This window comes from Nannobrachium achirus, assembly GCF_963921795.1.
Source record: "Nannobrachium achirus genome assembly, chromosome: 20".
Classification (NCBI taxonomy): Eukaryota; Metazoa; Chordata; class Actinopteri; order Myctophiformes; family Myctophidae; genus Nannobrachium; species Nannobrachium achirus.
In genome coordinates this window covers 23,108,552-23,134,927 of record NC_137827.1, presented here as the reverse complement: position 1 = coordinate 23,134,927, position 26,376 = coordinate 23,108,552, and the positions used below count along the sequence as shown (strand labels likewise).

The window sequence follows — 26,376 nt, the reverse complement described above, 5'->3', positions numbered from 1 at the left end:
AACAGGCAGGGAAGGAGTGTAAGACAAATTAGAGACCGCTTCCTGTTTCTCAGCAGCGCTGGTGTTAAGCTTAATGTAAATACTCCATCATGCGAGGGTGTCGCTTGCCCAAAAGTCAACAACGTGTTGCATCAAGACATGTTAACTTGTGTATTTGTTCTTTTGGGCAAGCAGGGTACATAAATTAGGCTTTAGTCCAGCAGGCCATGCAACAGCAGACGGGCAGAAGAGCCCGTCCCCCCACATTAACATTGCAGCGGCACGGGGAAGAAAGCAAGTTTAATGGAACCGGTGCTTCTAGGGAAATATCATCCCACCGTGCATCCCTTAAAACCTCAGGGGCACTTTTAGAGCACAATGGGATTGTGTGCCGCACAGCCACAGTTCAAGTGACGCAAAACAAGAGCGCAAATAAATTACATTAAAAAAGTAAGAAAAAGCGAAACAAAAAAAAAAAGACACATGAAAGCCCGAAAACGAAATCCGGCACCGGTGACTTCACTTGGGACTGGAGGAGGTTGGGTGCAGGGGGAAAGGTGAGGCAGTCACCATGGCATGGGGAGTGTGTGAAAGGCCAGTGCTTCTGTTCAGAGACCACTGTTGCGCCAGGCTATACATTTCACAAGCGGAGATAAAAATCGCCAGGAGAGAGAGAGAGAGAGAGAGCCACCCCAGCAATTCAAGAGTACAAGAGTAGAGGCCAGGTGAGGGGGGGGGGGGGGCAGGGGGTGAAAAGGGGAGGATGAGGGTAAGGTGTGTGTGTGTGTGTGTGCGTGTGTGTGTGTGTGTGTGTGTGCGTGCGTGCGTGTGTGTGTGTGTGTGTGTGTGTGTGTGTGTGTGTGTGTGAAGAGAGAGAGCAGTGGCGTCAGTTCAGAAAAAGCTAAGGTATGGCAACATGACTGGTGTCTTGCACGCGCGCAGGCATGATACATTTATTTTAATAAGTACATTTTATTTTTTCCCCCGTTTCTACGGTTTCTTGGGCTGGATATGGCAGCCTGGAACGGTTGTTCAAGTGCAGCTAAACTTTGCATGTTAGTAAACGTGCCACACTTAACAATAATGCATTGCACCTGTGCAGCTGACCTGCAGAACCTGGGAATATACCATTCTGTCAAGATGGGGAGAATACAAGTGTGGAGAATATAACTATAATACCTTGTTAAAGTGACCAAATTTTGGTAGCTGCATACCCCTGCCATACCCAATTGACACCCCTGAGAGAGAGTGTTCTGACAGCAGCGGGGCAGCAGAGGGGAAAGAATGCCGCCTTTTCTTACCCCTCCAGACGTCCTGCCCAGCGACTTCACCCAGCGTGGTAATCAATACCTTTTATTTTCCCCTCTCAGCTTTCCAATCAATAGATAAGACCAGGTTAAGACCAGCCAGGACAATGGCTCTTTCTTCGGCACCATCTGATGTGGGCTGAATAGCCACTGCTTCAGTGGTGGGAATGGTAGAGGAGTAGAAGCTATTGGGTGACATGAGAGTCCAGGAGACTAGAGAAAGAGCAAAGGGCGGTGGGAGGTGGGTTATAATTAAACAAAATGGGCTAAAAGAGAATAAGATGCTCTGGCCAATTTGGCTCATTAATGCAGATTCATTGGGATATATATGTCGTTTTATTTTTTTTACTTCAAAGCCAAAAAAAGGAAGCAGCCTCTCTTCCCTTATTAAAAACAAACATCAGTGAATCTGCCCCTGCTTCCTTCCCTAATGGCTCCAGAACAACAAGTTCCCTGCCGACTCCATCAAACGAACGGAGGAAAAAAGAAAAGATGAAAAAAGAGAGAGAGAAATTACTCCAGCGTCATAAAGCTTCTGGAAACATCTCCATCACGCGGCCTGCTTCTAACAGGCCCTACTGTGGAGCCTTTGAACTCTGAGCTGCTATATTTCATTAGACGTGAATGCCTTCTACCGACCCCAGCTGCTTCCAATGGGGAAAGGTGTATGTATGTGTGAGTGTGCAAGCATGTGTGTGTGCGTGTGTCTACTACTTACAGTACATCTATGTCTATAGTGCATCACAGGACTGCCGGCTATATTCGCCGTACCCCCTGTCATCATGTGTGAAGGATTGCACAGATTGCTTGAAAGCACGGAACACTTGCAAGCCTTCAACTCACGGATGGAGAGGATCATTTATAACAGGACACACTGCACCGGCTGTTTTCATGCTGTGGCGTAGCGTGATCGATTTCTAATCGAGAAATCAAAAACAATCCGGATCATTTCCTCCGTATGTTCTTCACAATCGGCACCGCCTGCAGCCTTGCAATCCACTGGCCTCGTCCTATCATAAAGAGCTCACAGTGAGTGGCTCTCTAGCTGCTTTATCTCACTCCATTAGGCTAAGGCATGGCGCACACACAGGGGCAGAGTGTGTGCTTAGGGCCACTTATCAGGGATACAGGCAAGAATAGGGAGAGAGAGGGGGGGGAGAGGAAGGGGAAGAGAAAATCTAGATAGGGAAAGATAGGACGGGGCAGAGAGAGAGAGAGAGAGAGAGAGAGAGAGAGAGAGAGAGAGAGAGAGAGAGAGAGAGAGAGAGAGAGAGAGAGAGAGAGAGAGAGAGAGAGAGAGGGACCAGAGAAGGAAAGCTACTAGAGGACAGGAGGTACCAGGAAGGGGCGAGCGAGCGGCGAGTGTGGAAGAAAAGAGTCTGGGGCCACGGGTTAAAGGGAGGAGGGTTGATTTAAAGAGTGGCAGGGAGAGCAGAAGCTAAGATGGCAGAGAGACCTCCTTTAACACACAGCTCATAAAGAGTGGAGGGCAGCGGGGGGAGTGAAGGGGATTAGGTAAACCCATGCGGTAGTAACCAGGAATCCCAGCAATCTCACACCCCACTCCCTGGCCTGGGATCAGCCTCGGCCACATGACACAGTAAAGTAGCCCCTCTCTCTCTCTCTCTCTCTCTCTCTCTCTCTCTCTGTCTGAAGGCGTGTGTTTGGCGTACACAACAGGGCACAGACGAGCACCTGTTTATCGCCGTCCTTATAATATGTTTGGAGATAGACGGAACGCATTGGTGACTGACTGAAGACCACATTGTGGAATCGCTCGCACATGCACGGCTGCTCTGGCTGGCATGCCTGTGTGTGTTCACACACACGCACGCATGCACGCACGCACGCAAGCACGCACGCAAGCACGCACAGAAACACACATACACACAAGTTTAAGAGAAAGCAATATAAAGGCTCATTAATTTGCACATAATCTTTCCTCCACCTGCCTTGTACTACCAGAGTGGGTTACAGATTAACTTACTTGAGATTAGCATTTAACCAAACAGTTCTTCTGGACTAAATTGGTTTGACAACAAAACTCCTAGACTGTCTGTTATTCTGTTTGCATTTCCGTCCCTTAAGTACACAACACAGTCTTTGTGGTTTTGTGGACCTATCTGTCAACAGAGCAGGGGTGTTGACTGTGTACAATTCCCCTAACCCCTCTCCTGACTCCTCTGCAAAGCTAAAGCTTGATTTGTACTTACTTGCGATGCGTTGTGAGCTTGTAAATTGGCTATTAAATCAGGCTTTACCGCACGACCTGCATCCAACTGATTGTGCCAGCTTGTGTTGACACAGTCGAGCCTCCACTCTGGAGGTGTGCAATCGGATACAGCTATTTTATTGGTCGAGTCACTGCCGGTCGGCTGTGGTCAGGCAGGCAAGCGTAAAGACTGTAAACAGGGCCAGTTTGAGCCAGACATGCTGTCACCCGCAGAACCGTGTGTATGTGTGTGTGCGTGCGTGTCTACGTGTGTACGTGTGCTGTGGTCACGGGCAGTCCCACTAAAGTCACATCTGCAAAACGATGACGACCTGTCCTGGTACGTAGTACCGAGTGCGCCCCTCCATCTCTCAGCCTCCATTAACCCAACACCACTGTCTCTAGTCTGAGGACAGTGCAATCTCCATCACACTGGGAAGCGCTTTACAGCAGCACCTTTGTCAACGGGGCCCTTTCAAGGGTGACTCAGTGACATGATGTAGCAGGAGTGTTTGGTGCAGAAAGGAGCGATTCAGGGAGGCAGGGAGGGGACAGACTGGGAGAGGTGGGGGGTTGGGTGCCAGGGTGACGGGACAACAAGAGAGAGAGAGGGAGCAGGGACAGGGGGAGATGTGCAGGGAGACAGACAGAGGTGGTGGTGGTGGTGGTGGTGGGGAGGAGGCTAAAGCTCTCACTGACAGCAGTGGGGCCCCTCGACAATCCCAGAATATTGTCTGAAATCAATCTGTCAGCGCGGGGCCGTTGTGCTTGTCATTATGTGGTGGTACCCGCCCATTCACAGTGACAATTTGTTCAGCGCTTTACCGGTTCACCTTACGCCCAGCGAGTCCCACAAAGGTCACTGCCCTCAATCCGTCTCTGTCTGCCAGCCTGTCTGTCTCCATCTCTCTCTCTCTCTCTCTCCCCCTCCAGTTTATGACCTTATCTTCCTCAATAATCGAACTTGTTCACTGACAAAGTTCTTTAACTGGCGCGACAAGAACAGAGGTACTGCTGTAATTATTTGCAACAGAACTTGAGTCACACATACAGCAGTGTTAAACCAACGCATTAAAGAAGGATATAGCTAATAATGAATCACAATCCAGAAACCTTATAAATAACTGAATCACCATGAGCAGCAGACTAGGTGCATCATGGTCAGAGTCGGATCCAAAGTCCAGCTCACGTCCCCGGTCCCCACGCATAAGGAAATCAAATCAGTTTCACTGCATGGTGCGGGATTCCAGTCTGGTGTAGCAGTAGCCTGGCTATAAAAAATGACAGATTATACTCTCCGCTTCTGAAATGATTTTTCCTCTCCTCTCTCCTGTCTCATTCCACTCCTCAAGTCAAAGCCGGGACATATTTTTCCATTCATTATAAACCTAATAGGTCCCTTGCCTTTACAATTCAGGGATTATTTTCCTTCGCTCTGAGAGAGAGACACAGAGAGAAACAGAGAGAGACAGACGTAGACAAACAGAGAGCGAGAGTAAGAGAGAGAGACGGGTCCTGAAAGTGAGTTGGAATTAATTCCGACAGCCTACAATCTCATGAAACCGCCCTTTTTGACATACTGTGACTGGTAATCACCCAAGCCAGCCTCTTTGTACTCTTAATCAATAGGGACTATGCAAGGACAATTTCCAAGCTCTGTCAAAAGAATTCTTAATGAAAAACAAAGTGGAAGTGAGAAAGGCAGAAAGCCATATGAGGTCTCATTGAAGCCCATCGGAGGCAAACTGAAAGCGGGGTCCGACGGAGGGGGGGGGACTTGGAAGGAGGGTCCGGGTGCGTGTTGGTGGCAGCGAAGGCCTCATTCAGGCCTCGTTATTCCAAGCATCCTTTTGCCTGAGCTTTCTTCAGGCTCAGCCAGCCATTCCTGTTGCCACCATAACTTTCAATCAACCTTTTAACTGGAGAACAAAACACATGGAAGAGGAGGCAGGAGGGAGGTGGGAAGGGAGAGGGTGGATGGGCGGGTCCGCACGGCTGGTGACTCTTAATGAAACATTCAGAAGAAAGAGGAGGAGCGAGGAGACACGACGAAAGCAAAGATATATAAGATGCATGTATGTGTGTGTGTGTGCGTGTGTGTGTGTGTGTGTGTGTGTGTGTGTGCGCGCGTGTGTGGGTGTGTGTGTGTGTGTGTGTGTGTGTGTGTGTGTGTGTGTGTGTGTGTGTGTGTGTGTGTTTGTGATATATCATATCACCCAGTAATTACTAACTTCATGAAACTTCCAAAGACAATAGTTAACCTTGAGCATTCAATGTCTCTGGGAAGGACTGGGGGCACCGGCACACAAATGTAAACTATGAGAGGCCAATCGTCTTCACATCACATACAACAGGTACCTCTGTGATTTGGAATTCTGATAAGTAAAGATAAACCTGGAGCAACCTGGACTCAAACAGGCTGCAGCAAGCACAGAAAACATGTATACAAGATGCAAGCTGTAGATTATATTTCTACAGTTTATATCAATCCTTTATTCACAATGAAAAGACTTGCCCTAACCTGTGAAGTCCAAACAACAAGTCTAACATCAAGTCCAGGGAGGATGTTTGTATGTGTATGTAAATACAGTATACAGTCGTACTGTATGTGTGTATGTAATACAGAACATATACAGTACATTTGTATGTCTGTATGTATATGTTACGGTATGTTTGAAACGCTGTCACTACTCCACTATCTGGGCTATAGTCCCATTCGCAATTTGGTGTGAGGGGAGTTTCTCACCTGAACTGAGTCAGTTTGTCCCTAGACATGAAAAATCACAGAGGTGCTCGTCCGCCATGAGAGAGAGTAGAAGGAAACGCTGAGGCTTATGGAAGGCCAGGCCTACCGGGTAGCCACGAGATTCCCATGTAGTATCGTAGCAATAATATCTTTCCCCACACACATAAATGAAATAATCACAACATAATAACATTATTATAATATTTGAAATGACGTTTGAATCCATTTCGGACCACTATGAACTGAAGAGAGGCAGTTGCTTCTAGCTAGCGTAGCTGCTAATGTTTTGTTGTTAGCTGTAGCTGTCATCTCCGCCTCACGCAGAGAACGAGCGCACCTCTCCAAACCTACCAGCAATTCCAAACGTACCATGACATACAATAGATGTGTGTCTTGTGTATACTGTATCGTATGTACCTTATCTACAGTAAGATCTTTCATTTGTATGAGTAATATTGTTGTTTTCTATATTGTTTTATTGTGTTTATTATATTTTTGAGCGGTGGTCACAACGCTCCTATACGTGGCCGTGTGTGTGGGTCTGTCTGTCTGTCTGTCTGTCTGTATGTCTGTATGTCTGTATGTCTGTCTGTCTCCGGGTATGTAGCCTGCAGTAACCTTTTCTGACCACACATGTTAAGGGAGGGGCGCTGTTGCACACACACACACACACACACACACACACACACACACACACACACACACACACACACACACACACACACACACACACACACACACACACACACACACACACACACACACACACACACACACACACACACACACACACCACCGCTCAGTTCACACGAGTGTGATTTTAATGATCTTTTCTATTTGAATGTAAGGTGTGCTGAGACACCCGGTGGGAACTGTGCACCTTAAATAAACACAGCCTTGCTTTCACTTTATTTACCATGGCTTTCTCTATATAGATGTTTTCTTTGCAGCTATGCTCGATGCAGGTGTAAGAGAGGAAGGGAGGCACATGGAGATCAAGACATGCAGCAAGAAGAACCAATGTGGATGGAAATGCAATGTGGGAGAGAAAAGAGGAAACAGAGGGAAGGAGCAGAGAGAGAGAGAGAGAGAGAGAGAGAGAGAGAGAGAGAGAGAGAGAGAGGGTGGGAGCCACGATATCTGCCCTGTCTGCAGCCCCCATGTCCAGGCATAAATCCACATGTTAAAATGTACAGGAAAACAGGCCTGGCTTCTCCTGTTGAGGGGGTTAGAGAGGGGAACCATGAGATTCTCATCATTTCACTCACTAAGTGACTGAGTGAACAGCTGCAGAATACAAAGCGACAGGGGGAATGGAGGTGGTGGTGGTGGGGGGGGCTTCACTCCTTGAAAGAAAAAAAAGAGAGAGAGAAAAAAAACTACTACTACGGATTGGAGCAGAGTGGGAGCAGAGAGAAGAAGGAGGCTGAGAAAGAAGGGTTGCGCAAGACAAACACTTCCCACTGTGGAACTGAAATGTTATTGTAAGGTCACTTGTAAGGTTCCAGCGGGGCGGCCCCCTTACCCCCACCTATATACAGGCTTTCTTCCAAATGGCTAAAGACCCTTCTCTCTGGCCAAGGGTGTAACACAGCAGCCCCTGGCCTTGGCAGCCTCAGACAAAACCATGGAACGGCTTTGAAACATCACATTGGAAGACCACGGAATATATCTAAAGACATTTTTAATATCAGAATTAGACGGGAACCAAATGTTTGAGAACACAGTCAGTTCAGAATCAGACAGTTGTTCCTGCCTATATGCTTGGTCGATTGTGCAAAGCGAACAGAGAGGTCAATTATCATTTGAATGGTGACAGGCTGACAGCTCTGTGGCACTTTGTAAAGGAGTTCCATGGGTTTGGTGAAGGTTAACAGGGGCAAAAGGAATTCTATTTAACTGAACCTGACTCCATTCTGCCAACAGGAAGAGTGTGTGTGGTCTGAAACCACATCCACAGCCAACTGGCCAAACAAACTAATGAGCATTGTATACAGCGAGACCTTCGTATTATTCACTCGGTTTGTCCAAAAATCCTATTGCATCAGAGCTAGGGATGGGACGATAAGCGATATTATCGTTTATCGTGATAAAAAAACACTCACGATAATCGTATCGTGGAGATTAAATTTATTGTGAAATCGTCCTCCGTCATGTACTAGGATCAATTCGCCTTTTATTTGCCGAGCTGCATATCCAGTACCATTTAAACACTCTATTGGTAACACGTACTTATAATATACGTACTTGATACAGTCCTTTTTTCACTCTCTACCAAATCTCTTTGCCAAAAAATAGCCGATCTACAAGCTCACAACGCGACCCATTGTGAGATTGTAGATCTGCTGTTTTTTGGCAAATGTTCTGCCCCAGGATAATGGATGTTGGGGATATTTTGATTATTGCGATAATATCGTAAATCGCGATTTCTTTGGTCACAATAATCGTGATATGAAATGTTCATATCGTCCCATCTCTAAACAGAGCATTAACATACAGCTGAAAATACCACGAGACAGGCCACACCCCCCTTGAAATCCCATATGAATGCTAATTGAAGTGTCCATTAAAAAGTCAGTCAATGAGGGAGGGTGACTCGCAGGGATTATATGACCCCGCTAAAGTAAACACCCGCTGACCTTCATTATGGCTACTTATCACAGCTCCCCTCCTCTCTGCAACCCTTTTCCTTTCTTTCCCCTCCAAGGAGTGAGGTTTGACACATTCCTCTCTCAAAACGTTTCCTCTAACTTTCGCAGATTTGGCGGGGTCACCGGGGTGCAGGGGAGTGAGAGAGATGGGGACCGGCGTGTAGCTGTTGGCGGCCTGCGGCCGGTGGCAACACACCACCGCCACAACAACAATGTATGGTCTCCATCAGGATCACAGAAACTGGGAATATTATTTCCACCTGGTTATAATGGAGATTTAGTTGGGAGAGAATAGCTGCTGGTATACCTCTGAGGTTTTCAAATTGCCTTCTGCTCCTTGGATATCTCATTATCATGACTTTTCACAGAGCAATTTTACCATGCTTAGTAAAACACACACACACACACACACACACACACACACACACACACACACACACACACACACACACACACACACACACACACACACACACACACACACACACACACACACACACACACACACACACACACACACACACACACACACACACACACACACACACACACACACAATGCGTGCCACAAACTCATTCTCTTAACTTCTTCTCACGCACCTCGAAATGGCAGGCCGTCAGTAAAGCAAGTCCCTCGTCCACAGTGTACTCTAATAGACGGCAAATAAGCGCCGTCTACGGGGGTGAGGAGTGTTTAAAATTAATTACTGCCGCCATGTCCAACCTGGGGGACCACGGCGCACAATAATCCGTCCATTGTTCTCTGCAAATGGACCCAGACTCAGTAAATAAGGGGGTTATGGAGAGCATGGAAAGGCTGGGTGGGAGTAAAGGTCAGATTATGCCTTGCTTTAACGACAGCACATTAACTTAATTCACTTCCCTCGACTTTACACTGGTAATAAACGGGAGGAAATGCAAAGAGAGGCACGGAGAAGAGAGGTTTGTACATGTGCAAGGACGGGACGGCAGGCAAGACTTTTAGTTTGTCTGGTCATAAATTGGTTTGGGTAACACAATGGCTACACAAAGAAACTGAGGTGCTGCATCAAGCAGCCACAAAGTAAAGAATCGTAATGGGGTGCAATTTGTATCTACAGGAAACGTGAGAATAAACTATCTACAAGTTTACAATGCGTTTGCATCGCATTCCTCATTTTCTTAAGGTAAGCAGTCCTATGTCAAGGAATGTTTCACTAATGGTAATAAAGGAAAGAATTGCTATAAAAAGAAAGTTTTTTCAGTGAAAGTGTTTAAACACTGGGCTTTAGTAACCGTGATAAAATGCTACACAGAAAATCCTGGGGTGTTGATTGGAGAGTGTGAAAATGGACACAATATTAATGTGTACTCAGTAGTAGTAGTGCCTGTCTTTTCTAAATGCCTCTGTCTTTCTCTCCAATCTGTCCACTCTCCCCCACCTTCTCCACAATGGACCCGTGTGCCAAAACACTACCGTGTTTTACCTTCTTACTGTTCAGACCCTATTTAAAAAATAAGAGGACTTTGGGGTATTTGGTTACTGAGAAACTAGCCTCATTACGTTTAAAGGAAATGGAAAACTGTGTGGGAGCCAAATGGCCCTGTGATTTTAAAGGCCCTTGGCATACAATTTATCTCATAGTACCTTCTTGTTATGGAGCCATGATGTAACTCTGCTATAAAATGTATATTTTCCAAAAGGTTTGCAGAGCAGTTTTGTATGCTCTAAATTTCTCCAGATGGCTCCAAAGGTGTAGATGAGCACACATGTGCCTAGTGTTAAAACCGTAAAATTGAACTGACTCGTGTTAGTGACAACACAGCGGCTGCGTGCGTTAGTCACAGTCTAAGCTTTCCTTCCCCCAAAAATATTCACTACTGCTGCAACTGGTAGATAGATGTACAGTATCTGCCAGTTCTGAAGGGGGGAAAAATACATTTAAAAAACATCTCAATTTGGTTTCAATGACAAAATATCCCAGATTCAAGAGATTTTATTTCTCACATGCTCATACATGTGTACTAGTGAAATGTTGGTATGGCAGACTGTTCTAACAATGTCCAACATACAAGGTATAAATACAAGTATTGTGATAAAATAAACAAAAATAAAACAAAAGATAATACAATACAATGACATGTGTGAATATGGTCAATTGTATGTCGTACACACAATCACACATAGGCCTGGTCAATAGTAGAGACACCTCAAGTCTCTCTCGTTTGCCCCGAGTGCAGCTCTGCAAAGCACACAGCAGGTCCATATATCCTTCCTGCTGCATTCCACGGTTAGTGTACCACAGCGGTCCCCTGGTCTGTCACCACATTAGAAGGTCTGCTGGGACACATCACTGGGCACCCCCCCCCCCCCCACCCCCAGCTGCTGGGAGCTTGTGGGGTAACAGATGGGGGAGGGAGGGAGCTGGCTTGGAGGGGGCATGGGGGTTCTGAGGGGGTTCTACATAATAACAGTTGTGTCCTGAAGCTCAAGTTATGTGAAAGGTGTGTGTGTGTGTGTGTGTGTGTGTGTGTGTGTGTGTGTGTGTGTGTGTGTGTGTGTGTGTGTGTGTGTGTGTGTGTGTGTGTGTGTGTGTGCGTGCGTGCGTGTACGTGCATGCGTGCATGTGTGCGTGCGTGTTGGGGTACACTTGGATCTGGGTGGACTCAGATCTAATCTGACGAGCAACAGCAGCAGGCTTGAAAACGTTAACTCACTCTTAACTTATTGTCAACAGATGAACATTTGTTGAACTTCTTTGATAAATGCTGTAAAATAACGCTTAAAATGTGTTCTCTACTGTTTCACACATAGGCCAGAAGGGCCACATCATCTTGTATAATTTCATTTGCATTTGTCTAAGATGTCATCATACACTGTTAAATTTTATGGGGACAGTTTTACTGCTGTCTCAGCCTCTGCTTCTCCCAGGCAAGCACATGTCTCTCATCAGAACCACCGACTGTAGTGCAAAAAAAATATCAATGCAGAGCTGATACAATTGGATCATAAACACAGCCCCCGCTGTATCATCACTTCCTGTCAAAATATTGGCCATATATAATACAGACTCGTTCATAGACAGACTAATCTAGACATCACTCAAAACCATCTCACACGGGCTGTCGGCCAACTATGTATCTGTCTGTGTTTCAGCTGTTTCTATCTCCAATCGCTTCCAGAGAGGAAATATGAAAAACATACTGCATGCAGCTCCTTTTTTTGTGTGTGTGCTGCAACCAACTCAGTGAAGATCCCCACAGATAAATCATCCAACCGATGAGGCATGCTCCTTTTTTCTCAACACAGATGGACTCCCCTGTTGGTTTTCCTCTCACTGACATCTGTTAATCAGTAAACATACATAATTGCCTGTCTAATCTTATTTAGCCTTCACGTCTTGTTTACTTTTGGATTATCCGTACTGTGAAGGCTCGGTGACCATGCTGTGAATGAGCCATTGTGTGCGTCTGCGAGCCCATAGATCTAATCTCCCCCTTTCTAAACCGCCGCCGGCCCCCCTACCTGCCCCGTTACCAAACCCCCTGATAACCACATGCAGGTATTGTACCCATTGGGCGCCTCTTGAATTTGCTGCCATGCCGAGAGAAAAAAACGAGGAGTGAGGCTGCAGAGCATGTTTTGTTTTCAGCAGGGAATTATCCCTGAATTACACATTTCTCCCATTAAGCATGCAATTTGTTTTTGAACATATTGCCTTGGCTTTTTGCTCACACCACCGGATTGACCGAGACATTTTCAAAAGTTAACAATGGTGAATGACTTCACACAAAACATCCTGATGATTACGAATGATCTGACGACACGACAGGTCAACTAGCACCACGTGAGTTATCACTGTAATACAAAGTATTTGCTGGCAACAGACACTGCACTGTGAACAGTGGTCACAATGAGGTCTACTACACGCACGCACGCACGCACACCCACACACACACACACACACACACAGTCTTTTCGTGAGAGACCGTCCCTTAGCCAGTCCCAAGAGAGCTGGACTGTAATACTGTGACTGGTGTTCCTTCACCCTGGGAAGATGGATGTGTTTGTTTGACTTAGCACTAATGAATACACACATGGACGCACGCACGCACACAGGCACACAGGCACACACACACACACACACACACACACACACACACACACACACACACACACACACAGAAAAGATCACAAACTGTGGGGGTATGCATTGGCTTGCCCTCTCTCTTTCCCCATTGTTGATTTTGGGCTCTATTTATTTATTTATTTCAAGTTTCCTTCTCTTGCTTCTCAGTGTGAAGAGGTTGGATCCAGCTGAGACTTTCTTCAGGTACACAACAAACCACAGCCCTTCAACTACATTTATACTATAAGTATTACAGGGCTGGGTATTGGCGAATAGTGTAACTCATGATATGATACATATCCTGATTCTCCATACAGGAGTCACGATGCGATACATATCCCAATACTATGGACATGACCAAAATGCCACAAGGTTAAGTAAACCTTTTTCCTTTCAAATATGGGCTTTGAGAATGGCAGGACTTAGTTTCCACTTTTCATGTCCTCTCCGATCACCTCTGACTTCGTTCACCCTCTTGTATAGGGGTATAACAGTATGTAGGGTATAGGGCTCAGTAATATAAATGCACCACTCATACCCTTTGTTTTAATTGGAGTCCCCCACGGTTCTACACTAGGTGTTGTGAGCTTGCAGATCAGCTATTTTTGCCAAATGTTATCCCCAGAATAGGGACGCTAGAGTTGTTAATTAAAAACAAACAAAACAAAACAATCAAACAAAAATACTATTATAGCCTACAGGAAAATAGATCTGACAGGGCACCACAGATATGCACAGCATTCACAGCAAAAATAATAACAGTAATAAAGAAAAAGATTTATCTCACCTCTTGCACAGTTAGTGAGTAAAACAGCTTCAAAGATGAGCAGCACAATCTTCAGGACTCCCATCCTTATCAAAGGCAACTTCATGTTCTACAAACTGAAACACACATGGTCCAATATCAACACCTTGTAAATGTAACTACATAGAAGTAGCACATATCACATTATTTTTAAAGTATTATTTGCTCTCATATGATTAAATTGTTCATACTAACCTGGCTATGTGAAATACAAGCATTACATTACATTAGCCAAGTTTTACTCAAAAGCACAAGACAACTTCATTAAATGGAAACTATTTCAGCTGTTGCTGAAAGTGGTAGCCTGTTTATTCAGTTCATATCATAGGAAGATGAGCTATTTTAGTGTATATTAGCCTATCACTGAAAAACTAAACATTTAATCTCGTTTATTCAACAAAATTCCAATAGGCTTTACTTGCTGTAAACGACTGTACTCCTAGCCTGTCTATGCATGCACGCAAAGAAATGCAATACATTTAAAAGTGCAGTTTAAAAAAAAGAAAAGAACATTATAATACCATAGACCTACCTGAGTATTTAATGAGTTAAGCTATATCACCGTATCATCAACCTCTGGACAGAATTGTGTTGATGTGAAATCCGCAGAGTGTCCATGAATCAACTGACAGTGGCCGAGGTTCCTTCGACCGCGGTGGGGCTGAAATAATGGCTAGTAAACTAGACGCGCACTCTCGGTCAAAGAAATAACGGAATTCGGGAGAAACGTCAAACTAGCTCCATCTGAAAACATAAAAGAAAACACAAGCACGCACACACATACTTGGAGAGCCCGCTAAATCCGTTCCTTGGTTTTAATAGATCTCAGCAGCAGTCCACTCTGTGAGTCAACTTCATCCAGTGACTTTTTACAGTAACGCACTGCGGAGCGACTTGTCCATCCCAACCCTCAACTTCTGACCAATCAGCTGCCAGGCTGGACACATCTATCATCATGTTAACCCCTTCTCTCTCGCTATATCCCCCTTTGCCCCCCTGGTTCTCAACGTGGGGTCCGGGACCCACAGGGCGTCCGAGGCAAACACCTAGGCGAAAATAGCCGAACAAGCTAAAATCTGCTGTATAATTATTATACACTATAGTTGTGCTCAATTTGAATTTATATTTATTCCGACACTTTTTTTGGCATCCTACTATATATTCCTAGAGATTTCGTTCAAACTTCAACTTGTTGAGCTTTACGCAGTGCTTGTACTTTTCTCTTTAAAATTTAGTTTTTTTCTCCAGTGAATCCTTTCAACTTGTCTTTAATACCAGTCCATTTGTATTACTGTGACTGCTTGCTTGACCTTGAGTTCAATTCCTACTGTACATAATTAGTATAGCCTACTTTGTGCGTGTTTTCACCAAGTTTGGGCTATTATTGAATACTTGGACGTGTGCAAGAAAATGATTTGCTGTCCCAGCTGTCCCACAGTGGCGTCCCTCGGTGGCGAGAGTTTTTGATTTTGTGCGTGTTTTCAGCGAGCCCCGCAGTTTTCTAACCCGATTCTGCCAGTTCACAATTGTGAATTTTAACTTGTGAACTCAATACTGCCACCATCTGGCGGAGTCAGGTTGTGCAGTTTCGGCAGGAACTGCCTTTCTAGTGGTTGCCTATTGACTATTGTTCTCCTCCAACTTACAAATGAATTTGTGTCTCCATCCGGAAACAATAGGGGTACATTTATTATAATCAAATTATTTAAAATATATGATATGTCTCCATGGGTGAGCAATCGATATAAAGGAAAAAGAAAAAAGTCATTTTTGCGGGGAACTACTCCTTTAACCATTTAGGCAAATTGTGTACACACCATTCCCAGTTCCATATAGCTTGGGGAATTTGATTACTTCTATTATTTGTTGGTCAGCACTCAGCAGGCAATAGGCTACATGCCGTTTGTAAGTGCTGCCACCCAGTGGGTACTCATCCTTTAAAATCAGCCACAACAGCTGTGTGGGTGGTTTGTTTGGGACATGTCTTATTCATTTGGATTGATTGAAAACAGTTCACTGATATAGGCTACAAGGTCACCTAAAAGGATAAAGGCCACAAGAAAGCTGTTAGGCTTGTTTGCATTGGGGTCCGTCCCTTTGTACTCAATTCATACATGTATGTAGCCAATGTGGCTATTTATATTTATATTTCCTCTTTTTGCTCTATTCATTAATTTTAATCTCAGGAATGTATATTTACCTGATGGCATCTCATCAGGTGCTTCAGTAGGCCTACAGCAGAGTCACTGACCCCTCGCTGACGCCAAATGTCCACCAACCAACAGTCAGGGATAATAATGTCCCAGAGCTAATTATAATTAATTGTTCATTTAAACTGTATGATTTCATTGTATCATTCCAATTTCGAGCTATTTGCCTCGTATATCATCACATAATGCACTGAGGACCAAAGTTACGTGCTTGTGTCGGCTTGAGTTCTGTCAATGTGCATGTCACATGCACATTATGTGGCCTGGACTGTGGTTGAAGTCCAGTGACTCTAGGCTGGTACCAGGCGCCTTGTCCTGGCCGGTATGGGCCAACGAGTGGGGCAAGGTCAAGAACCAGTCTTTACGAGGTCAGGTGACAGGCGTGGAACTCGTATTAAAAAAAGGAAAAGAAAGAAAGAATGAAAAGGCGTGGAGCTCGTGTTGTGTTGAGCCGCTGCCAGGCTAAAGTTATCCCAGTCAGAATGCCTTCCCCCTTCAACATAGTGCATAATATGGGTCTATTCGGCCTGTCGAATGTGTACCCCTGTCAGAAAGTGGTCCCCTAGAATGTGCAAATCAAGAACATTGTGTGTGTGTGTGTGTGTGTGTGTGTGTGTGTGTGTGTGTGTGTGTGTGAGTGAGTGAGTGAGTGAGTGAGTGAGTGTGAGAGAGAGAGAGAGGACATATTTATTGGGCCCTACTTTTGCCAAGCTAAACCCTAAATCCTTAAACTTCTTTGCCTTTTCTTTCTATTTTGAAAAACACTCACTTGTCGATGTAAATTGGCTATTTGAATTATTTTAAAATGTTTTTTCAAAATAGTAAAAAAAATGCAAAGAAGTTTAGGTGTTTAGAAAATATGGACGAAAATATGGTCCATTGCTCAAATACATTATAGCCACATTAAACATTAAACTATTAACATACATACGAAAGTGAAGATGAGATGTTCTCTGGCATCACAGTCACAATCGACATTTTTGAAACAGGAAAAGTAATTTATTATTTAATATACATAGCATTTAAAACTAGATACATCATTTCTGTTTTTCAAATATGTTACACAGCTCTTGTCATTGAAACGTACTTGCTTTTTTGCTTTAGAAAATAACACCAAGCTCTGAAATAATAGGATATCCTGCCCTTTACTGCATGATTCATATTTTCTTTCTTTTTTTCCTTTTTTTTCCCTTTCTTTTTTTGGTACATAAAAGTAGTTATAGCTTTTATACATGATTTCATTTTGTTTAGTTTTTTATAAAAGAAAAGAAAAAACATCTTTTTAGACTGTTTAAATTATTTAATGAAAAATAAAACTGCTGTAATAGTAGTGGCATGAACTGGACAGTATAATGCCTGAGATTTAGCTTTACATCAGAGTAAAATGGACACACTGTAAACCATAACAAACCCTAGTTAGTACATGGCTGGAGTAGAGGTGGGAGGGATTTTGAACATTGTTCCTTACCTTGGAAGTCAACAATGTAAGATAGTTAGGTGCAAATTCATTGACAGTACAAGTACTGACAATCTGTTCCATGCCGACAGTACCATCATGATGAGTTTTCTTTTTGCCTAAGAAAAAGTTGGCCTATAATAACTAATATTTAAATAGCACAGGTTTGCCTCTCCAAAAATGTGTGGGGCTGTTGTAATTAGTAGTAGTCACTGTATTGCACAATCAGGACAGGAGAAAAAACAGAATTGGCCTGTAGTCTATAGGCAAACACCTGAGAAGGCCTCATTTCAAAGCATAGTGCACACATGTGATGCTGATGTCTGTGCACTGTAGAAAACATAGTTTTAGTACTCACCACTAGGTGGCCTCCAAGACCTGACAGTGATAAGTATTGGGATCCCTTTCATCCAGGTCTGTGCAGTGGGGTCACTAGAGAGAACTATAAAACATGCCATGGTGCAACAATGGGCACAGCCCATATTATCATTAAAAGGCTATTTTGACAATCTTATTAGAATCAAGACCTCATTTCATCAAATGATACAGTATTAGACATTCATTGCCATTAAAAGCGTAAACAAATCATTGCAATATGTAAGCTATAATGGGATGTTTTTGTTTGTTTTTTGTTTGCTGAAACTGGTAGTCTGGTGAAAATTACTTCCACTTCCCATACATAATGGCAACCACAAATGCAATGACAGAGTGTAGTTATTATCGAATTATCCTTATTTACATGGCTATCGTGACTTACATTCTTTTGAGTAATCAGAGTCCCATGGGAACTCTGGCACAAATGTGGGAAGCCCGCTATCACATAAGAAAACATGTCACAAGGCCTTTTGTATACGCAGAAAGTAAAACAAAACAAATGATCCATCGAAGGCCTGTCCTCCCTACTTTGTGCTGCAAACTGCGACAGATGACTGCTGCAATGTGTCAGTTCAACATCTTTTATTGCCAGGTACTTCCCTTGATCTACTTCTTCTGTAGGCAGGCAGGCATTTGTGAATCATTAGTGTGTGTGTGTGTGTGTGTGTGTGTGTGTGTGTGTGTGTGTGTGTGTGTGTGTGTGTGTGTGTGTGTGTGTGTGTGTGCGCGTGCGTGCGTGCGTGCGTGCGTGCGTGGAGAGTTGGTATCACAACCAGACCCTTAGGTTCCCTTTTAAGCAGCAGCATCTCTGAATCAACAGAAAAAGGGTCAATTAGTCTGTGTGCCTGCACATCGTGATTTCTTTTCTGTCTCCCATCCATTACAGTCTCTGTTCTGAAGCCTGGCTCAGCAGGGGCAATGAGGACGACCACTAAGGCATACCCGAGTTGGAGAAGTAGTATTAGTAGGGTTGGGGAGGGCGGGCAGGTTGCTTTGTACACTGCCTTGGATCGATCCTATGCATATGAGCTCGCAGAGGCGTCTTGTGTGCTTTTCGGTGTTCATATCTGGGGGTCAGATGCCAGTCTTGTCGCTGTAGAACGGCGTGACGTGAAACATGTAGCAATGTGTGCACACCCTGACCGGCTTCACTTGGCCATAGCGGGGGAGGGGAGCCGAATGGGAGGAGCAGCGGGAGCAGAAGATCTGAAATGACACAATGACAGGCACAGAGTTGATAACATGATACGGTAATATGTCATAATCTATCATCTGTCACACAATCTATTATACATCAATGTGGCCTTTTATAGTGGAAAGTGGAGATGGACAGGAAACAGGGAGAGAGAGATAGGGAGAGACAGGCAGTAAGGATTGTTGGGAATGGGACTCAAATGTACTATCAGGCTACATTAGAGCCTAGGTGCCCGGAATGAGGGAGGTGGTGGAGGAGAGTGTGTACCTTTCCACAGCTCCTACAGTGGTGCTTCCTGCGGATGACTGTGAAAGGGGCCTTGCAGGCGATACAAGAGCTACAGGCCTCATCTGGGACCCAGTCTGGAGGATCTAGAGACAACAAAGACAACAACAGTGAACGTTCCTGGGTACCAAATTTAAAAAAAGCCTGGTTTGTTGGTCCTGTTATAATGTCCAGTTTTTATTATGGTGAGAAAACACAACACAACAATACTGAGAGAACTGTTGTGGGCTTCAATCTCCCAGAGTCCTACCATTGTTAAGACAATGTTATGCTAAAGTTGTTGATTACAGGTAATGTGTAAAGCCTATGCTAACTACAGGGTAATATTAACCACGCCCGGATGTGTCCAAGAGTTGTTGGCTTGTCTCCTATCAACATGAGTGCATTCAAATAAAACTCTCTATAGTAGCCAGCTCGGTCACGGTCTGTAATATGTATGTCTGGTGGTGAGCTGAAGGGAAAGAGTACAGTGCTGACATTTCAACAACCCTCTGTTTTCTGTATATGTGTGCAGGTCTAGCTTGTCAACTCTCCTGGATTTCCCAGGAGTCTCCTGGATTTTGAACCCCTCTCCTGGGAGTCTCCTGGATTTGCAAATCTCCTGGATTTCTCCTGGATTTTGTATCAAACTCCCCAAATTCACCAGAACACAGAGAATTACATCTACTATGTTAAAAATGTTCTGGGGGAGGACCCCCAGACCCCCCGCTTTAGGGGTGGGGGCAATGCATGCAAGAAAGATCATACAGATATTCACTTAATTAATGACTTAAAGATGAGAAATCATTATTAAAGATGTCCTTTTGCTTCAGTCATCAAATCTGTAGGCCTACATCAACATTTGGCATTTTAAGGCTGAAATTGTACCCATGCTAGTAAAGCAAACCTGATAAAAGTATCAAACATGCACAAAATTCACCAGAACACAGGAGATTAAATCTACTATGTTAAAAATGTTCTGGGGGAGGACCCGCTTTAGGGGTGGGGGCAATGCATGCAAGATCATATAGATATTCACTTAAGTAATGTCTTACAGATGAGATGTCATTATTAAAGATGTCTTACTTTGCTTCTGTCATCAGATCTGTACACCTACATTTGGCATATTCGGCTGAAATTGTACACATGCTAGTAAAGTAAGCCTGATAAATGTATCAAACATGCACAAAATTCAACAGAACACAGAAAAATATATCTATTAATGGACCCCGGTTGAGGAGTTCCGCGCACCCCCCAAAAATAAATCTCCTGGATTCTGACAGTCCAATGTTGACAACCCTGGTGCAGGTGAGTGCAAACAGTAGATTTGCTGACCTTCGAATTGACCCTCCCGGGCCTTGGCTGCCAGCTCAGAGGAGGAAATGGTCTCCTGACACAGAGCACAGTCCTCCAGCACGGCACTGCGCAGGCCAGGAGCTGCTGGATGCCAGAGGAGATAACGTTACATGAGGCCAATGTTAATCCTCCCCATAGCCAACAGTCAGCGACGAAACCATCCATAAGAGGTGTACTGAAGCAATAAGCCACAAGAGGCATGTGTTTACCTGGTATTTTATAGCTGTTATAAAATACAGGTCACCACATGCCTCGCGTGGCTTATTGCTTTTCTAAAACGGTTACAATATGGCAACATGAAAAATCATAGACATACATGTAACAATTAAAACTGTTCTATTTCACTAATAATTCACTACAAGGTCTGCAAGAAAGTAGTTCCCAGCTTTTTTGCCAACAACACAGGTGCAGATAATTGGTGCACTGTGGAACACTGTGGAAAGAAATAATGCACCTGGGTTTGATATAAACTGATTCAAGGTGTGGATTATAGTCTCATATACCACAGCAATTAAAGGGAAACCAGCCAATCAGAATCAAGGAATGGACCAAGCCGTTTTAGAATGTATAAGTTACAATGAGGTGACACATCTATCCCCCACCTTTCTTCTGCTTGTCATTATCCCCCTCCTCGCATTTGGTTGCCATGACTTCAAACAGCGTCTTGAGGATGCTGCGCAGGTCACTAGCGTAGTTGGTCTGCAGCTGGTCAGCGACACCTGCATGTGACAGGAGGACAGAGTGGACATGAGATTCAGAGACAGAAAGAGACAATTTAAGTGAGCGTTTCCTTCTTTCTTTCCCCCTATTTACCTGATATACAAACAAAGAGGCGGTGGATGAGGTCGCTGCTGCTGTGGAAGCGTGAGCGTATCTTGTTCCTGGCGGCCATCTTGGCAGCCTGCAGGGCCAGTTGGATCTCTTGGTGGTCTAGGTCTTCTGACATCTCTGAGCTGGTGGTTAGACTGCTAACAGGGCTGGAGGGAGGGATGGAAGCCAGGGGGCAGAATTTATGAATGTCATGGTGCCATTTGTAAAAGCAAATGATATTCCAAACATAATAGGATGGACTTCTATGAGCTAAAATGGGGTCACTATCACCTTCATATATCGTGACTGTGAGACGCTCCATGCTCATTAGTGAGACATACTGTACCTACTGGAATACGTGTTCAGTATCGGTCTGGTTTGACTGTGGTCTGTAATGTTCCTGTGCGCTTGTATTTTTTATTTTTGTGTTGGTTTGTCTTTGTTTTTGTCTCTTATTTCCATTGTGTCTGTTGTTGTATGTGTAAAAAAGTGAAAACTAATAAAATACTAATCATAAAAAAAAACATGTGACCGATTTCAATCTCAACGCGAAATATGATGCCTTAATAATCACCAAGCAGATGAATGAAATGCAGACACCATTGCTGCAAACAGATTGTCTATACTCTTCAGAACACAGTTCAGTCAGTAGGAAGGCCTAGGCCTCCATCACTCCCTAACATTCAGTTCAGTTATGTTGCATCAAGGGGAAATTGAGTGGAAGATTGGAGGGAGGAATGCAGCTTATGCTCCATTTTATTTGATAAGAATGTCTGCTGTCCTGTACTAATGTCACACAATCCTCCAGGGCTTTCCCGCAGTGTATGACAAATGGGATGTGCTAACCCCCAAGCTAACATACTAGCATAAAAAAGCATTCGGCAGCAACACAAGTCATAACATAAAACCAATCCAAACACTGTTCTACTGGCACATGAAGCAGCATTGAAGGATGAATGACAATTTTGCCAAACAGATTCGTGCACATATTTTTTGCACATGGCAAACTGTCAGGAATAGGTTATTATCCTTCGTTACACCTGCTGGCACACCAGCACACCAATATTAATGTAATTATAAGGACACATTGTGGGCTAAACGAAGTTGTACTTGAGGTTTCCCCAGCTTGATGATACATCATTAGAGGTAATAAATGGAGGCTGTACGACATACGTATAATAGTTTGGTCATGTACACAGCTGAACATGAGTTAGCCATTGATCATTCAACATGATCATCACTCAACATGCATGTAAAGTGAACATCTTTGATTACAATATCAACCAATCAATTATTTAATCTATCTATCTATCTATCTATCTATCTATCTATCTATCTATCTATCTATCTATCTATCTATCTATGTATGCATGGAATCTCTGTGTGAGTGTGTTCGTCCTGCTTCCCCTGCATAGCTCCAGAACAGTACAACCAAGAATCGACTTCCCTGAACAATGCATGGAATCTTCTGTGTGTGTACGTGTATGCGTGCTTGTGACAGTCTGACATCACATACAGTATTTGAACATGGCTGACACAGAGCTCCATGTTAGGACACGGATGACTCATGGTGACCTCATCCTGATTCAGGAGTAAACATGTGTACAGTATGTAATCTCTGTGTGTATCTGTCTGTCCTGTGTACCTCCATAACCCACACAGTCCTATTGATCGCCCTCAAACTTGCAGTGTGTATCACTGAAGATCTGAGGGAGTGATTTAAATCCACAAATCTCTATCTTTCTTAATGTGTCCCTTTTATGCCCGTATATGAAGATCTCTATACGACTGCCTGTCCCTTTTATGCCCGGTATCACTAGATTGGGCACATAGCAAGATACGCAAGTTCCTAAACTTTAAAAGGATCCCTTGCTAATAAGCATTATAATATGCCTTAACAAAAGGGACACCTAACACGTTCCCACATGAGTTAACGGTTCCCCCCCTGTGAAGGGCCGCGGCCCCGTTATCATGTTCACATACGTGTTAACTAGTTACCATGGTAACCGATAGTTAATTAAAAGGTCAATTATAATGTATTAAGGCATATACGGCTTAGCCACGAATGTTGAAGCGATAACATGTATATTTAACATTTCCATGAGTGAGTGGTTACCTGGGAGAGTAAGCACTGCTTGAAAGACTACATGTGGTGACAGACACACTCTCACAGTCATTACTTGACACAGAGCTGAGTGGCGAGTTCCCAAAACTAGAATCAACAACAAAAAAGAAATACAAACTTTAAATAATAATTAAAGCAAATAAAATATGCAATGCTGAAATAAAAACATTATGCAAAGTGTTGAAATGAAAAACAAATGCATAAATGATGTAATGGAACAAATGGAACAAAACAGAAAACAAATTTATGCAAGACTTAGTGCGTTTTGCAAACGTATGCCAATTAGGAGGTTCGTGACCCAATCACAAAGGGACAGGGGACCCTCTGAAATGACAGCCCACCTTGAGATCTTTCTGATGTCTTCCTTGGTATCCCGTTCTGAATCTTTATTTCCTAGCTTGTCTCTTTCCCTGTCCTTGTCCCAGCCTCCACTTGCCCGCGCTCTCCCCCCAGTTCTTAACTGGAGGTGGTGCTGGTGGCAGGGAGAGGGACCCTCCTCTCCGCTGGGGCTTCTGTCCACCACAGCCTGCTGGCACCCCCCAGGCCCCGGGGCCAATCCCAGGCACCTCTCACAGAGCTCTGCCCCCACCTTCTCGTCCAGCAGGGGCTCTGTGGAGCTGCGGGAAGAGCTGGCCGTCAGTTGGGAGGAGTCTCCTTTACTGAGAATTTCCTGACTTGGGGGAGGCAGGCGGCAAGCAGACGACTGAATAACAGCACTGGCGGGTGGGACCATACAGTGTTTATCCAATCCCAGGGCAAGGCCCAGCCCCAGCCCGGTTCTCTCTGTGGTGATGCCATCATCATGGCCGTCCTCGCAACTGCCACAGCACACGCAGGAGTTGAGCAGGCAGTGAGTGGCCATCAAGGGACGACAGGGCTCAGTCTCAGAAGAAGTGGGCCTTGGCAGCAACAGCTTGTCCACAGCCAGCTCCGTCAGGCTAGGGGAGCGCGGGTTGAAGATGACTGTAGCGGACAGCTTCATCCCACCCATACGGTGGGCTATGACTTCTGCGGTCTCTGAGGCGGAGCCCTCCAACCCCACCTCCCAGCCATTTGTGTAAGGCAGGGCCTCTGAGCCAGGAGCAGAAGTACAAGGGGGGCGTTTGGAGCCAGGGCACTGTGGGTTCAGGCCACGCGGCTGCAGGCACGGGCTGTCTGACCGAGTCTCGGGCAGCCAGCCGTTTCTGGAGGGGTCAGGCAGGGGGCTCGGCCTGCGCTGCCCACGCTCGTGGGCAGCTTTGGAAGGAGAGGCCCGATGACTGTTGGCCTCTCTTGAGTTCCTGCTTGCATTTTCTCCTGCCGCATCCAAGTCCTCCATGAAGAAGACCCGTTCCTCCTCCTCTACGTAGAGTCCAGTCCTGCCCCGGCACCGCAGGAGCCTGCAGGGAGAGGCCTCGGTGCTGGAAGCCCTGCTGGAGCCTCCCGCCTCCCCTCTGCGGGGGGAGTGGCCCTGGCTGGGTGGTGACAGCAGGGTGGACATCTCGTCCCCCACACGGTACACCATCCTGTTCAGCTGCTCCAGTTCCTCCTCGTCGTACTGCATGGAGCAGGCAAGCTCTGCCTCCTCTGCCTCCTCACACAAAAAGCCCTGTTCCGGCTCCTCCTCCCCGTTCTCTGTCTCAACCTCCTCCCACTCCGTTCCAGCCTCCCCCGGCTCCGACTCCTCCTGGCTGGGAGGGACGAACAGAGGCAGGTTATCCTGAGCTTCCTGGTTCTCCGCCTTGGGAGTGCTGTTAGTGGGGCTGCAGGATGAGGGGCGTTTGGTAGCCGGTGTTGGTTCCGGGGCCTGTGCCGGTGCTGGTGTGGTGTTTGAGGCAGGTCCCTGGGCAGAGGGATAGTCCCCATCCTGAGAGACACAGAGGCTCCTCTCCAGTGTCGATAACTCGTCTTCTGTCAGCGTCTGCAGCAGGTCTCTGGAACAACAAAACACCAGTTCATCAGTGTAAATTTAAAATATTTTGGGAGGAGATATTTTGTCCCCTCTGTCTATAATCTAAGAGCTTTTTAGATTTTTGTTCCCCATTGCCACATAATAGTTCTGAGTCTGACACATGTATGTTATTTAAAAGAACAAGTGTAAGAGTAGATTAAACACTCAGGAATAGTACCTGATTTTCTTTAGTAAAGTGCGGAATGGCCGGAAGAGCTCAGACATGTCCTCTGATTTTCGATCGAGGTTGAGTGGACCTTCCGAATACACGACCAAACCACTGAAGTGAAAGGAGAAAGACATGTTTAAAATTCTGTGAGTGTAAGAGAAGGGTGGGAAGGAGAGGTACATGGAAGAATGGGAGGGAGGGGCAACACTTACCACACAATGGCTAGTCTGGGAATTGTAAACATCAGTGCGGGTTCATAGTCATCGATCATGTCTTGTGTGAGATAGCCCAGCTTCAGAGCCCTGAGACAAAAATACAAGGAATGACACATCTATTAAATACAAAAATAAAAACAATAAACTTCACTGAATTTCCTCCAAATATTAACTGTTGTAGAGAAACCCTTAAACAACCATTTACACAAAATTATTTATATACGTTGTTAATTATCCACTGTATTATTGCAATTATGTGAATAATAATCATGTGCATTCCTGTTCATCTCATGCACATGATTCAAACGAGAATGCAGGCGTTGTGTTGCTCGCAGTGTGAAAAGCCCTTTTATACATTTATAATTCCTGCATTATTCAGTTTGTGGTTGCATGAATTCATATTTACTGCAGTTGATCCCATATAGCTTGTACGAACAGGCCATCAGATGGTTGCAGCATTTTT

The 26,376-nt window shown here is 44.8% G+C and overlaps 3 protein-coding genes across 4 annotated transcripts in view; 1 reads left to right on the top strand and 2 right to left on the bottom strand.

Annotated features, from left to right (window-relative positions):
• The window catches only part of LOC308305563 (fibroblast growth factor receptor-like 1), a 30,375-nt gene extending 15,762 nt beyond the window's left edge, over nucleotides 1-14,613 (bottom strand). Inside the window, exons 1-2 of the mRNA XM_080750374.1 lie at nucleotides 14,341-14,613; nucleotides 13,791-13,885 (exon numbers count right to left, since the gene is read on the bottom strand). Of these exons, the coding sequence (XP_080606500.1) occupies nucleotides 13,791-13,875 (85 nt within the window). The 5' untranslated portion in view covers nucleotides 13,876-13,885; nucleotides 14,341-14,613. The remainder of the gene's footprint in view (nucleotides 1-13,790; nucleotides 13,886-14,340) is intronic.
• Nucleotides 7,346-26,376, top strand: part of LOC308305564 (transmembrane protein 179-like) — a gene marked incomplete at its 3' end in the record, with an annotated part of 467,552 nt that continues 448,521 nt past the window's right edge. Inside the window, exon 1 of the mRNA XM_080750375.1 lies at nucleotides 7,346-7,368. The remainder of the gene's footprint in view (nucleotides 7,369-26,376) is intronic.
• The window catches only part of zfyve28 (zinc finger, FYVE domain containing 28), a 46,567-nt gene continuing 37,305 nt past the window's right edge, over nucleotides 17,115-26,376 (bottom strand). The window contains exons 6-14 of one of the 2 annotated variants that reach the window (XM_080750323.1): nucleotides 25,911-26,000; nucleotides 25,708-25,809; nucleotides 23,941-25,512; nucleotides 23,591-23,686; nucleotides 21,478-21,641; nucleotides 21,267-21,383; nucleotides 20,644-20,748; nucleotides 19,312-19,415; nucleotides 17,115-19,055 (exon numbers count right to left, since the gene is read on the bottom strand). In XM_080750323.1, the coding sequence (XP_080606449.1) occupies nucleotides 18,924-19,055; nucleotides 19,312-19,415; nucleotides 20,644-20,748; nucleotides 21,267-21,383; nucleotides 21,478-21,641; nucleotides 23,591-23,686; nucleotides 23,941-25,512; nucleotides 25,708-25,809; nucleotides 25,911-26,000 (2,482 nt within the window). In that variant the 3' untranslated portion in view covers nucleotides 17,115-18,923. The remainder of the gene's footprint in view (nucleotides 19,056-19,311; nucleotides 19,416-20,643; nucleotides 20,749-21,266; nucleotides 21,384-21,477; nucleotides 21,642-23,590; nucleotides 23,687-23,940; nucleotides 25,513-25,707; nucleotides 25,810-25,910; nucleotides 26,001-26,376) is intronic. The other variant, XM_080750324.1, reaches the window with a different exon arrangement.